This window comes from Netta rufina, assembly GCF_964035555.1.
Source record: "Netta rufina genome assembly, chromosome: 2".
NCBI classification, from domain to species: Eukaryota; Metazoa; Chordata; class Aves; order Anseriformes; family Anatidae; genus Netta; species Netta rufina.
In genome coordinates, this window is record NC_140124.1 from 156,873,215 (window position 1) to 156,885,557 (window position 12,343).

A 12,343-nucleotide genomic window follows, 5' to 3' on the forward strand; every position below is an offset into this window, starting at 1 on the left:
TTGTTTCCCCATTCTTCCTAAGCCTCCTTTCTCACGAGACTTGAATGTGGGACCACAGCGTCCAGGCGTAGTAAAGGATGTGCTCAGCTAAGGCGCCTGGTTTCTCCAAGGATTTCCCTGAAATGTTTTCGGTACATATAACAAGGCTGCTGCTTATCACTTCGGCGTGCTGAGCCTGATTCTTCCTAGCACGATGGGACTGCCTACAGAATCAGCCACAAGCCTGCAGCGTGCTGAGCATTTCGTTGTGAAATTACAGTGGGAATTCTGTCTGCTCATGAAAGGCAGCTTCAGCAAGTCCCAAATGCTGTTTACAGTACTCTCACAGTGCCTCCTGTTGTCACCTTTGTCCTACGATGACCCCAATACCTAAAGGACTATTGCTCCAATACTCTGCTGCAGCAGGAGAGCTCCAACTCTGCAACTTTGCCCCAAAAATAAGACTTGGAGGCATGGCCTGGGCTTCTAGCTTTGGATAACAATAACGAGTTTAAAAACAGAGGCTAAAATCTTGGAGGGACAAAATATTAACTTTTGTGGAAAGCAGTCCAAGGTCATCTCCTGCAGTTACTGGCAGGTGAGGCGACCTGATGATCCCAGTGCTTGCGGGCTAGCTAAATCTGAGAACGATTCTTTTTTCTCAAAGCCGTGAAGTCACGGGATTATAGGAAACTGTAGGCTTTTCGGTTTATATTTCACACAGTTCCGCAGAAGAGTTTGAAAATATGATCCTTTCAAAGGAGAAAATCCACAAGGCAAAAGAAAAAAAAAATCTTCAAATACTCTCTACAACAAACATCCGCACGCTACTGCAGGCTTGAATTCCTGATGCTGTGTATAAGTCTAGCTGTGATACCGTGGGAGGGATCAGATCTTCTATTTCTTAAACAATCATTTAAGATGGGGTTATGAAGGAGAGTTTCCACAGTTTTGATCGGCTAGTCAACAGGTTTCCTCCACAATATGAGCACTGTGGCACCTCACAGGGTTTTCACATTTATTCCCATGTTAAGGAACGAGGACGCTCGCAGAGATTTCAGCTTCTCCACATCTTCTCTATGTCCAAAGGTATTGGGTCTTCTGCATTAAAGCTTTGACACTTGTGGCATGTGTTGAGGATGGTTCATCGGGTTACTGGGTGGGACATGTTGGGCAGACTGGTCCTTCTGGGGGTCTGTCTGGGTGAGATGTCTGTCCTGTGGCTGCCTTTGTCAGGGACATTTGGCAGGGAAGTGCAAGGAAGTCCTATGAGGAGCAGCTGAAGGAACTGGGGTTGTTTGGTCTGGAGAAGAGGAGGTTCAGGGGAGACCTTATTGAACTCTACAACTGCCTGAAAGGAAGGTGTGGGGAGCTGGGGGTCGGCCTCTTCTCACAGGTGATAGGACTGGAGGGAATGGCCTCAAGTTGTGCAAGGGGAGGTTCAGGTTGGACGTGAGGAGACATTTCTGCTCAGAAGGAGTGGCCAGGCATTGGGATGGGTTGCCCAGGGAGGTGGTGGAATCACTGTCCCTGGGGCTGTTCAAGGAACCGTTGGGCTTGGTGTTTAGGGACATGGTTTAGAGGGTGACACTGGTGGTAGGGGGATGGTTGGACCAGACGATCTTGAAGGGCTTTTCCAACCTTAATGACCCTATGAATCTACAAAGTTGCCATCACAGGGTACAGGCCCAGGGGTCAAGGTCTGTTCTCCCACCCCACACATCCCCATGGACTGAGGCAGGAGGAAAAGGCACAGTGTAAGAAACACCATGTCTACATTTCAGCCCTTTCGTGGGGCCATGGAGTGGGGATGTAAAAGGGGAAAGTGCCCGTTATTTGTCAGCCACTTTCCAGCAGGACGGTGTGGATGGTGTAGCCTTCTGATGAGAGTCATTACTGCTCAGCATCAGCTGTATTTATGGTGCCTGAAAAGATTATCTCCAGATAATCTTACGGGTATTTAGCCAGCCATATGCTTTATTTCAATGGTAATATGTAGTTCTTTGTGAGTTTTAACATTGTTTATGTTAATTATGGCTTCAGACTGGATGCTGCATATGGGCTTTCTTCTTTTTATTTTTTTTTCAAGGGCTAATTTGCAGATAGTAAGTAACCTTGTCCCCTGCAAAATGCTCCAATTCAGTTAGCCATGATTACAAATTCACAGCTGGGAAAAGGCTTTGCTTTTAACCTCCTTACGACTTTCTCTTCCTGTCCCTCCTCACACAAAAAGACAAGGACCTGGAGAAAATCTCCACTACCCCATCTCATCCATAGGTCCCAAGTCTCTTCTAAAATCCCCACTCTCTCCATTTGCCTTGTGTCAGTTCTGAAGTGAATTATTTGAAACCATCTATTATTAGGGACCTCTGAAAAAAAAAAAAATATATATATATATATACACATATATATTCCTATGTTTAATGGTTTATGTTCCTGGTTTAATTTTCCTCACACCAAGGGACTGGATCAGTAGTAGGTTTCTTATTTTTTTTTTCTTTTTTTCAATTTCTTTTTTTTTTTTTTTAAGAATTTATTTTAAAATAGTTGCTAATCTGATTATTGATTCTTTCCTACTGGCAGAGAATTGTTTTGTTTAGTGCCAGGTCTGTGCTGTCAGGGTGGAGGTGAGAAAAAGGGCATCAGTGCCATGTAAAATTTGTAAGGAGGTCTCAGCAGCTGAAGATGAAATTCATGCCCTGGTCTATACCCCAGTGACCACATCATCCCCGTCTGTTTGGGTTTGTTTCCTAGAAGACGAAGAGCCCTTGGGTTCAACAAAAGCATTTGGGGTCATATTCATGGATGCAACTTAGGGGTCATTGTAACTTCTCTTCCTTCAGTGGTAGGAGAAACTCAACAGTCATGGGCATGAAGGGGAAGTCAGACTTATCATGGTGTTTAAATGAGGGACCTGTAAGTGACAGATATCTATCTATCTATCTATCTATCTATCTATCTATCTATCTATCTATCTCATTATCTCTTTATCTCTTTAACTATCTACCTATCTACCTACCTACTTACCTACCTATCTATACCTCCTGTTTTTTTTTTCTTCTGGGCACTACGACATGGGATGGAAGGACTGCTCCCACTTCTGATAAGAGTGGCTCTGGAAAGCTGCTTTTTGTTTGCTTTCAGTATAGAAATTGGGGAACCCAACCACAAGCTGTACTCTTCGTTTATCGACTGAGAGTCAGCTTGGCTCAGTGGTTTGAGGAGTGACTGCTTATTTGAAGAAGCCCCATTAGTGCCCTCTTAACACAACTCCATCCCTTCACATCTTCTCTGTGTGCCTCAGTTTCCTTATCAGTTAAATGAGGTTGATGACACTTGATTTTACATGGATGTCACCAAACAGGTGCAACGCTTGAAATTCAGACTGGATTTTTCTAGGAGGAAGGGTTGCACTCCAGCAAAGCCAGCCTGACTTGCTGGATGTATGTGATGTCTCACAGGGTTTTCAGTAGCATCACTGAGAGCTCAGCCTGGCTTTCAGTCAGTGGACTGATAAAAGGCAGAATAATGTCTTCGATTACAGGATGACCCTGGTGAAACAGTTTTGCAGCTTTTATCCAGTTCTTAGGAAGGCCTAAACTAACCAAAGCATTATTACTGCTTTGGCACTGATAGTGTCCAAAACTTCCTGAGAGTCTGACATGTTTTAGATTGATTTTAGCCCATCTTTGGCTCAATGTTTCATTTATTTTAGTGTTTACCTGTGTCATAAGAGGCCTTTCACAACAGCTTTAGCAGCAGATCGAAGTTATATATAATCTCTTTCTAACCTGCCTTCTTTTCCAAGAGGAGCAAACCCTTTTGTGTCCCTTGTTCTTGGGATCCATTCGCTTTGTAATCCAGCCCCGAGGTCCTGCAGAACCTCTGACTGTGCCACACTTGCTGCAGCAAAATGATTGTACATTTTTTTTTTGTCCCGAGCTATTGTGCAGAGCCAGAGCATTTGAAAGGCGCTCCGGGGCAGCCTTTGGCTGGAAATGAAAATTGCTTTTGGGAATCCCTCAAAAAGGATTAACTTTGACTTCATCTCTGGTTCTTCAAATTAATAATCAATCTGCCAGCTGGACCCACGCCAAGTGCTTGCACGACCTGCCTGGTTAGCAAAGGGGGGACGGCCCATGTGAAGCCATAAGTATCAGAGTCAGAGAATTACTGAGGTTGGAAGAAACCTCTGGAGATCCTTTATATTATATATGTCATAAATAAATACCCTGTTTTTAACCCCCCTTCCTGATCCATGCCTCTTCCTACAACAAAGCCTCATCCTTTGTGTGAATTCCTATTCAGAAAAGCATTTCCATTTCAGAAAGTCCTTAAGCTCCTGTTTAAATCTACAAGACAGTGCTTAATTGCTTTTTCCCATCAAGTGCTCAAATAATGTTCATAGCCATGTTGTAACATATGGTGAAACATTTTCTCATGGAACGTCGCTGGAATTACACCGGAGATAAATCTGACCACAGACATCAGAGGCAGAACAAACTTGTCAGGTTTCCTGCTAACCCTCCCAGCACAATTTTTTTTTTTTTTGTACGCCAGTCTGGTTTGGGGATTTCTACAATTCCTCTTTGACTGGCTCGTAATCAGTCTGACTACACTGTTCTCTGATATTCTGCCCACGTTTTCCCTTTAGCACAGTTCCTCTTTCTTCCCTCTCCTCTTGAGACCGCCTGGAAATAATTCTGCTTCCTTATTCGTGTACCTGTATTCAATATTTGTGAATAACTCAAATCCTGCTCCTTTTCTTTGCTGCTGAGTTGTGAGCAGGGGTTTTCCATTGCAAACCCCGTGTACTTTTCTGCAGAATCAATGGTTTTGCTGAGAAAATGAAGGCTCGGTGCTGACGTACAGCTGAAATCTATACACAAACACACAATCTCCTTTAAGGACCTGTTTGTAACAATCCCAACTTCTCCTGCAGCTTTTAATCAGGTCCATGATGAAGGCATTTTTTCATGCAGCTGCAATATCCCCTCAAAAAGATCCCACAAACAAGCTCCGTTTTACAAATTTCAATGATTAAACCACTTAGGATTTGAAATCTGCTGTGAACCACGAGGCTTTTGCTAAGCTTTGCTGGCTGATCCTACACACCCTTGTCTGGGCAAAACTCGATCCCCATCCCACAAGAAGGCAATTCCTTCAGATGTGATCCCCTGGACTATGGACAGATCCCATTAGATCTCTCTTGGAGGCATTAAATATGCCATGTGCAACAGATATTGCCAGACAGGCTCAAGCTTTTCATAGCCACAGCTGGAACACCCCAAAATCGCACAGCTGGCATTACTCATGAGGTTTGGATACAGCTGTGAGTTTGAAGTCTTCCAGTTTCAACTCAATTATGTATTTTTAGGAGCTTATTAGCAACCATGTGGACAAGAAATTTATTTTAAAATGAAGAAATACATGCTGAATCCAGAAGTGAGGCTGACGAAGGTTCAATATATCCAAAGCATTATTCCGTCCTTCCAGATTAATCCTGTCCAAAGGATTGCAGGGCAAAGAGAACAGGTAATTAAACAGATTCATGAAGAGGAAGAGGAAAGAGAGAGATGAGTTCTACTTTTGAGTTTAAAACTAGTGCGATGCACATGCCCTTTTGGAGCAGCAGCCATTTAAATATCCTGAGCAGCTTAATTTTTTGCAATAATCAATTAACGAGGGCTGGATTTTCACTTTCTGCTAAATGGCATAGTTGATGAGATGATTTACCCCGAATTTCTGACTCAGCACCTCCCACAGCACCCATTGTTGGTGTGATTTATCGCAGCTTTTAAAGTGACAAAACCCGTGTGGCTTTGATCCAATTGATTTCTTTGAATCCAGTGGGATAAATAAGCAGGCAGCAGACCTGAGCAAAGTGGGGGTAGGATAAAATGGGTGTTTTTCTCTTTGTTGTCGTTTTTGTTTGTTGTTTGGTTTCCTAGATATCACTATGTGCTCTCTCTGAGCACCTAGAAATGGGGATCAGAGCATGCCAAGTGTGGCTTTGGCTTTGGACTGACTTTATTCTGATATTGAGCTCACTGCTGTGCTCTCATTTTTTCTGCCACGAGAGAGTGAGACCGGGCACAGCACCTGGGGAGAGGTATTTGTTTTCTGATACCTTCCCTGGGGTTTCCCATTTTGGTAGGCTTTCTGATCTCTTTTTGTTTTCCTTTTTATCCTTTCTTTTTATTTATTTTATTTATTTATTTATTTTTAATGAGGTTACTTTCACTGATGTGTGGCCCAGATCTGTCCTAGTCTACTCTGAGAGCTGGTAAATGAGTAAAGCTGAGCTTCAGGATTGAAAGTAATGTGAAGGCAATTGTGTCCACACGTTTCAAGAGAATCCAAATTGCTCATGGCATGGGGTGTGCGTGCGTGTCAACACACACGTATATGGTGTGGAAACGATAACTTCAAGGGTGTCTCTCTGTTGTGAAAGCCTGTTTAAAGAGAAAAAGTTAAGGGTAATTAGAAGTCCTTTTTAAAATGCTTTCCAAGATAGCTGCAAAGCCATAAATGAAAAAGATGACCGCAGCACTAAAAAGCACACACACAAAGAAAACAAACAAAAAGAGCAAAGACAAGCCAATAACTACAAAACCAACAGTCTGGTTTAGAGAGAAAGTAAAAGCTGGTGTAGAGATATGCAGGAAGGACAAATTGATAGCAAGCAACACAAATTAAAAGCTTGAAACAGATAAGAGGGAAAAAAATGGAATAATTTCATTGTTTGGGATTGTTAATGTGAGTAAAAAGGAAAATTTAGTGTATGCTAAGAGAAAACGAATCCTAATGATATTGGTTTGTTACTGGCTTGGAACGACAGATTTATTTATAATAATGCAGAAATTTCAATAAACGTCTATATTCTGTAATTGGAAGACAGCATGGCTACTTAATCCGCAGCCCTAGCTAATGAAATACTTTTCATTACAGCAGCTGCTAGAAAACATGCTATACATCATCTAATAAAGCCGGGAGTTTTTAAGAGAGACAAGTCTGAGCAATTTTGCATGCGAGGGCTTGGAAGGAGCAGGCTAAGGCTAATTGGGGGTCATTGCTCTTCTGCGAGAGAAGAGGGGAAGTTCTCCAAGTCCGGAAAGAGGCATGCATCCTTGCCCCAGAGCCGCCAGGCTCACATCTGTCATAGGCGCAATAACCCCATGGGATGCAGGATCCTACAACAAGGGGCTTGTGGGTAACATCCTGATTATAATTGAATAATAGCACGCTCATTAAAGCTGAGAAATTAATAGCAATCAACTTACGGAAAGGAGATTTTGTCAAGCTAAATGAACACTTTGTATGGCGATACACAACTGGTTGAGAGAGTTTAAGCATTTGTCATTATTTGCACACACCGCAAATGAGGCGTTTGTCTCGGTGGCAGTGCAGAAACAGAACAAGTGACTGGTGTTGTGGTTCGTGGAAATAGGGCCAGCACATCTCGGGGAGAGCTCAGGAGCCATATTCCCTTGGAGGTTGGCCATGGATCCCTCAGTGCCTTCAAGAAGGGAGCTGGTGAATTGGTGACAGTTCCTGGAAGGGAGTGGGGAATGCTGCCAGGTTGGGGTCAGAATGATAGGGTTGGGATGTGGATGGACAAGCAGTAGGGTTGGGACATGGATGGATGGACAAGCAGTAGGGTTGGGACATGGGTGGATGGACACGCAGTAGGGTTGGGACATGGATGGACAAGAAGTAGGGTGGGGGCACTTTGAAAGCTTTGCACAGGTGCCAGAAAAACTGTTTTGGGTTGTGCATTGCTCAGACCTCCTACAAGCAAACTACATTTGGCTTTTTTTTTTTTTTTTTTTCAATCCTCAAACTGCGCTGGTCGCTGTTAGGATGTTGGTGCCCAGCCCTTTCTCCCTGCTTTCAGGGATGTTGAAGGAGGCAGGAGGCTCGGGCCCATTGCATGAGGAAGGGTTTGACGTGTGTGTGGAGCCCAGTCCTACAAAAACTTCTTAGCAGCTCCTGACAGGTCTGCTGGACTCAGTGGCCTGAGGTTCAGGCCATCTGTGAGCTACCTCAGGCTGCTGAGCAGCTCGGCTCCATCTGGAGCTGCCTTCAGCTCACTGCTGATGTTCTTGTCCCTGTCCCCTCCTCTGAGGACATGGAGAGGGGACACCTCACCCTGTGCTGCCCCAGTGAGGGCGTGTGGCCCTTCTGCTCTGCCTCCGTGTCCTGTGATCTGCTCCTGGGTTGTCTGCAGGGATCCTGACCTTCTCACCCTACACAAAAAGCAGGGACAGTGTCCCCTCAGTGTCTCCCTATCCACTGAAAGCCCTACTGGGTGCCACTGCAAGGAGCTCCCGGCACCCCTTTCCCAGACTCCACAGCCAGGGAGGGAGGTTTTGGGGTCACATTGTGCGGGTGGTGTTTGGGGAAGGGGTGTTCTCCCCAGGGGGATTTGGGGTGAGGAGGGTGTATGTGGGGTGGGATGGGGATATGGGGGGACTGAGGGGTGTAAGGGGTGTGGGACAGGGCTATAAGATTATGTGACTATATGGGATATAGGGTTAGGGAGGTATATATGGGTTGTGTAGGACAGGGGTAGGTCCTGAACCAGGATTAAGCCCAGGTCCAGGCCCAGGGTCAAGACCAGTACCAGGATCAGGGGCAGAACTAGGACCAGGTACAGGACCAGGTCTAGGACCAGATCAAGGACCAGAATCAAGACAAGGACCAAGTCCACAACCAAGATTAGGGTCAGGATCAGGACCAGAACCAAGCTTAGGACCAGGTCCAGAAGCAGGATTACTGTCAGGATCAGGACCAGAAATAGGGGCAAAACCAGGTCCAAGACCAATATTAGGGTCAGGACCAAGACCAGGTCCAGGGTCAGAACCAGGACTGAGGACCAGGATCAGGACCAGAAACAGGATCAGAACGAGGTCCAGGTCCAGAAGCAGGATTAGTATCAGGATCAGGACCGGCACCAGGCTAGGACCAAGTCCCAAAACAGGACCAGAACCAGGGTCAGGACCAGAACCAGGGTCAGGATCAGATCCAGGGTCAGGACCAGGTTAAGGGCCAGGTCCAGAACCAAGCTTAGAGTCAGGATCCTGACCAGAACCAGGTTGAAGATCAGGTCCAGAACCAGCTTAGGGGCAGGATCCGGACCCCAACCAGGTCAAGGACCAGGCTCAACACCACCTCGAGGACCTGGCCCAGCACCCCGCTGAGTCCCACACCCATCCCCATCCCCGAGGAGGACGAGGAGGGAGAAGGGGCGAGCCTGAGGGGACCGCTGCCGCCCCCGGGCGCCGTGCCCCCCGCCGCCCTCCCTGACGGCCTCTCTCCCTCTCTCTCCGCCGCCCCGTCCTTTTCCTTCCCCTCCCTCCAGCAGAGCCTCCGCCTCCGCCTCCCCGCCCGGCGCCTGGTCCTGGCGCGGCTGCCGAACGGTCCCGCTCGACGCCTCCCGGACCAAATGCCTGTGTGACAGGCTCGCCGCCTTCGCCATCTTAGCCCAGCTCAACCCCGACATGGTGAGTACCGGCCCGGGGGGGGGTGTTACGGGGCGGAGGGGGGGTTAAATAAAAGGATGGGGAGGGTCCGGGAGCGATGGAGCTGGAAGGGAGGGGAGCGGGGACGGACCCCAGCCCTGCCGCGGTCACTGCCGGCATCGGCATCCCCGGGGCTTTGCGGTCCCCCAGCGATGGTGCGGGTCTGGTGCCGGCGTGGGGAGGGGGCGGCGGGGGGGGGGACACACGCTGGGGGTGCTGCGGCGGCGGTGTCGCCTTCCTCCTCTTCCTCCTCTTCCTCCTCTTCCTCCCCTTCCTTCCCTTCTTCTTCATCCTCCCCTTCCTCTCCATCCTCCCCTTCTTCCCCTTTACTCCTCTTCCTCCCCATCCTCCCCTTCCACCCTTTTACTCCCCTTCGTCCCCATCCTCCCCTTTCATCTCCATCCTCCCCTTCCACCTCTTCCTCTCCGTCCTCCCCTTCTTCCTCTTTACTCCTCTTGCTTCCCTTCCTCTCTTTACTCTTCTTCCTCCCCTTCCACCCTTTCCTCCCCATCCTCCCTTTACTCCTCGCCCTCCCTTTTCTCCCCTTTTGCCCCTTTACTCCCCTTCTTCCCCTTTATTCCCCTTCCTTCCCATCCACCCCTTCCTCCTCATCCTCCTCTTCCTCCCAGTCCTCCTTTTACTCCCCTTCATCCTCTTTACTCCCCTTCATCCCCTTTACTCCCCTTGTTCCCCTTTACTCCCTTTCCTCCCCATCCACCCCTTCCTCCTCTTCCTCACCATTCTCCCCTTCTTCCTCTTCCTCCCCTTCCTCCCGGTCCTTCCTTTACTCCTCTTCCTCCCCATCCTCCCCTTCCTCCCATTACTTCTCATCCCGCCCTTCCTTCTCTTCCTCCCCTTCCTCCCTTTACTCCCCATCCTCCCTTTACTCCCCTTCCTCTCCACCCTCCTCATCCTCCCCACACCTCCTGCTCTGTTCAAAGACAACGCTGCTGAATCGTGTGCTTGTTGCTGTTGGGGGGCACAACCCCCACTGAGCATCTTCCTCCCGTGGTCCCCCCCACTCCATCTTCCCACGTGTCACATTTAAGGGAATCACCCCTCTGCGTCTCACCACATCTCTTTCCCAAATTCGGGGTCCTTCTCTTTTTTTTTTTTTTTTTTTTTTTAGGTGGTGGTCCCACAGCAGAAATATGGGGGGTTTGCAGGTGCTGGGGGGGGTGTGTGCGTGTTCGGGGGGGGTCCGTGAAGTTTTACCTGCTGCCGGCACAGCGCAGCTGGTGCCGCTTCTATGCCGGAGCCTCTGGAGGAGTGTGAGATTCCTCGAAATGCTCGTGGGGCGCCGGCACCCCAAATCAGCTGCCAGGGCATCCAGGGTGGTGCCAGGGTGGCTGCCTTCTGCTACCTTGCACTTTGAGTATTTATTTATTTATTTATTTTAAGTAGTTCATCCCCTTTTTGGACACTTTCCCGGGTTTGTGGAGCGAGGCTCCCCCTCCCTCCTTTCCCTCCCCTCCACCTCCCTCTTCTCCATCTGCCTGGGTGCTGGGACTTACGGGGCCCTTGCAATTATTTACTAATTATGCCTTGCTTGTTAAACGCCGGGCTTAATTCGGCGAAAGGGGAGGGGAGAGGAAGAAAGGCAGGGTGATGGTGGTAAAGGGGAGGGGAGGGGGGATCACATTTTCCAAGATGAAGGTTCGGTTTATTATTAGAAACACTAATGTATTTGGTCCACTAGTTACCATGGAAACAACATCTGCACTGAAGTGGTTTTAAAGACACAGTGTTGGTTGTGTTTGCCCGGGCCCCGTGCAGGCCCAGCCACTCCAACCAGGGCTCCAGAGCTGCTCTCGGGGTCCTCTCGTGTGAGGCACTGAGCTTTGGATTGCAGCAGAGATGCTCTGGTCGAAGGTAGGAGCAGTGCATCCCTGCATGGAAGGAACCTGGAAAGAGTTGGTTGCATCGGTGCTGGTGTCCCCGCAGCCTTTTTCTGCTTTGGGTAGCTTTTTTTGGTGTCTTCTGGCTTTGTGAAACCAAGTGCAGAAGGGAGGTGATGTGTTGGGTTGGTGCTTTCCAGGAATGGTCCCCAGATTTTCTTGGGGTGGCCAGATAGAGCCCAGGGCAGCCAGCTGGGACCCTCTTTCCGCAGCTCCCTGCTCCGTGTCATCACAGCAGCAAGGCTTCAGCCTTCATCCCAATCTTCCAGCACCCCATCTGCTGTCTCTGCACCTTATGATGCCCACAGGGATGATGGATGGGGGAGCCTCATCCCACGCAGTGAGGGCTCCGTGCTGTCATTGCAAACAACCCAGTCCCACCAGCATTCAGGGAGAGTTTGGATCCTAACTGAATCATAATTTCTTCTGTAGGAATACTTTTAAGGCAGGGCCAGCCCAGGTGTGCAGCTGAGTTTCTGGGGAAGTTTTTTTCTGGGGACCTTCCTCCTGGAGTTGAGCAGAGGACTGGGCAGTGTGGGAAAGGAGGCTGTGGCTTGGCTAAAGCAGGAGTTTCTCCAACAGAGGACTAACTTTATGCTCTCACAATTTGCTTGCTGCTTATTAACCAAGCATCTAAGAAAAGGAAAAGGTTAATTTGATGTAGCTAAATACTATTACTCCCTCAGCTCTTGGTGTTTAGGTATCACAAGGTTGATGTAAGCTCTTTGCCATCTGTACGAGTATTTTTGCATCTGAGAGTGGACTTGGCTGCAGGAGGATGTTGCTTCCTTCCCCCATTCATGTTTTATTGCATCTGCAGCTAACATCTCTGCGGGTCCTATGGGGTTTAGGCCTTAAATTGCTTCTTCCATCCTCTTTCCAACTCCTCTAGTTGCTGGTTGGGTTGCAGTCTCACAACTCATTATTCCCAGCCTGGAGTCA

The 12,343-nt window shown here is 48.1% G+C and overlaps 1 protein-coding gene across 1 annotated transcript in view; it reads left to right on the plus strand.

Annotated features, from left to right (window-relative positions):
* The window catches only part of ADGRB1 (adhesion G protein-coupled receptor B1), a gene marked incomplete at both ends in the record, with an annotated part of 183,177 nt that overhangs the window by 92,224 nt on the left and 78,610 nt on the right, over positions 1–12,343 (plus strand). The window contains one exon of the mRNA XM_084306745.1: positions 9,344–9,485. Within this exon, the coding sequence (XP_084162871.1) occupies positions 9,344–9,485 (142 nt within the window). The remainder of the gene's footprint in view (positions 1–9,343; positions 9,486–12,343) is intronic.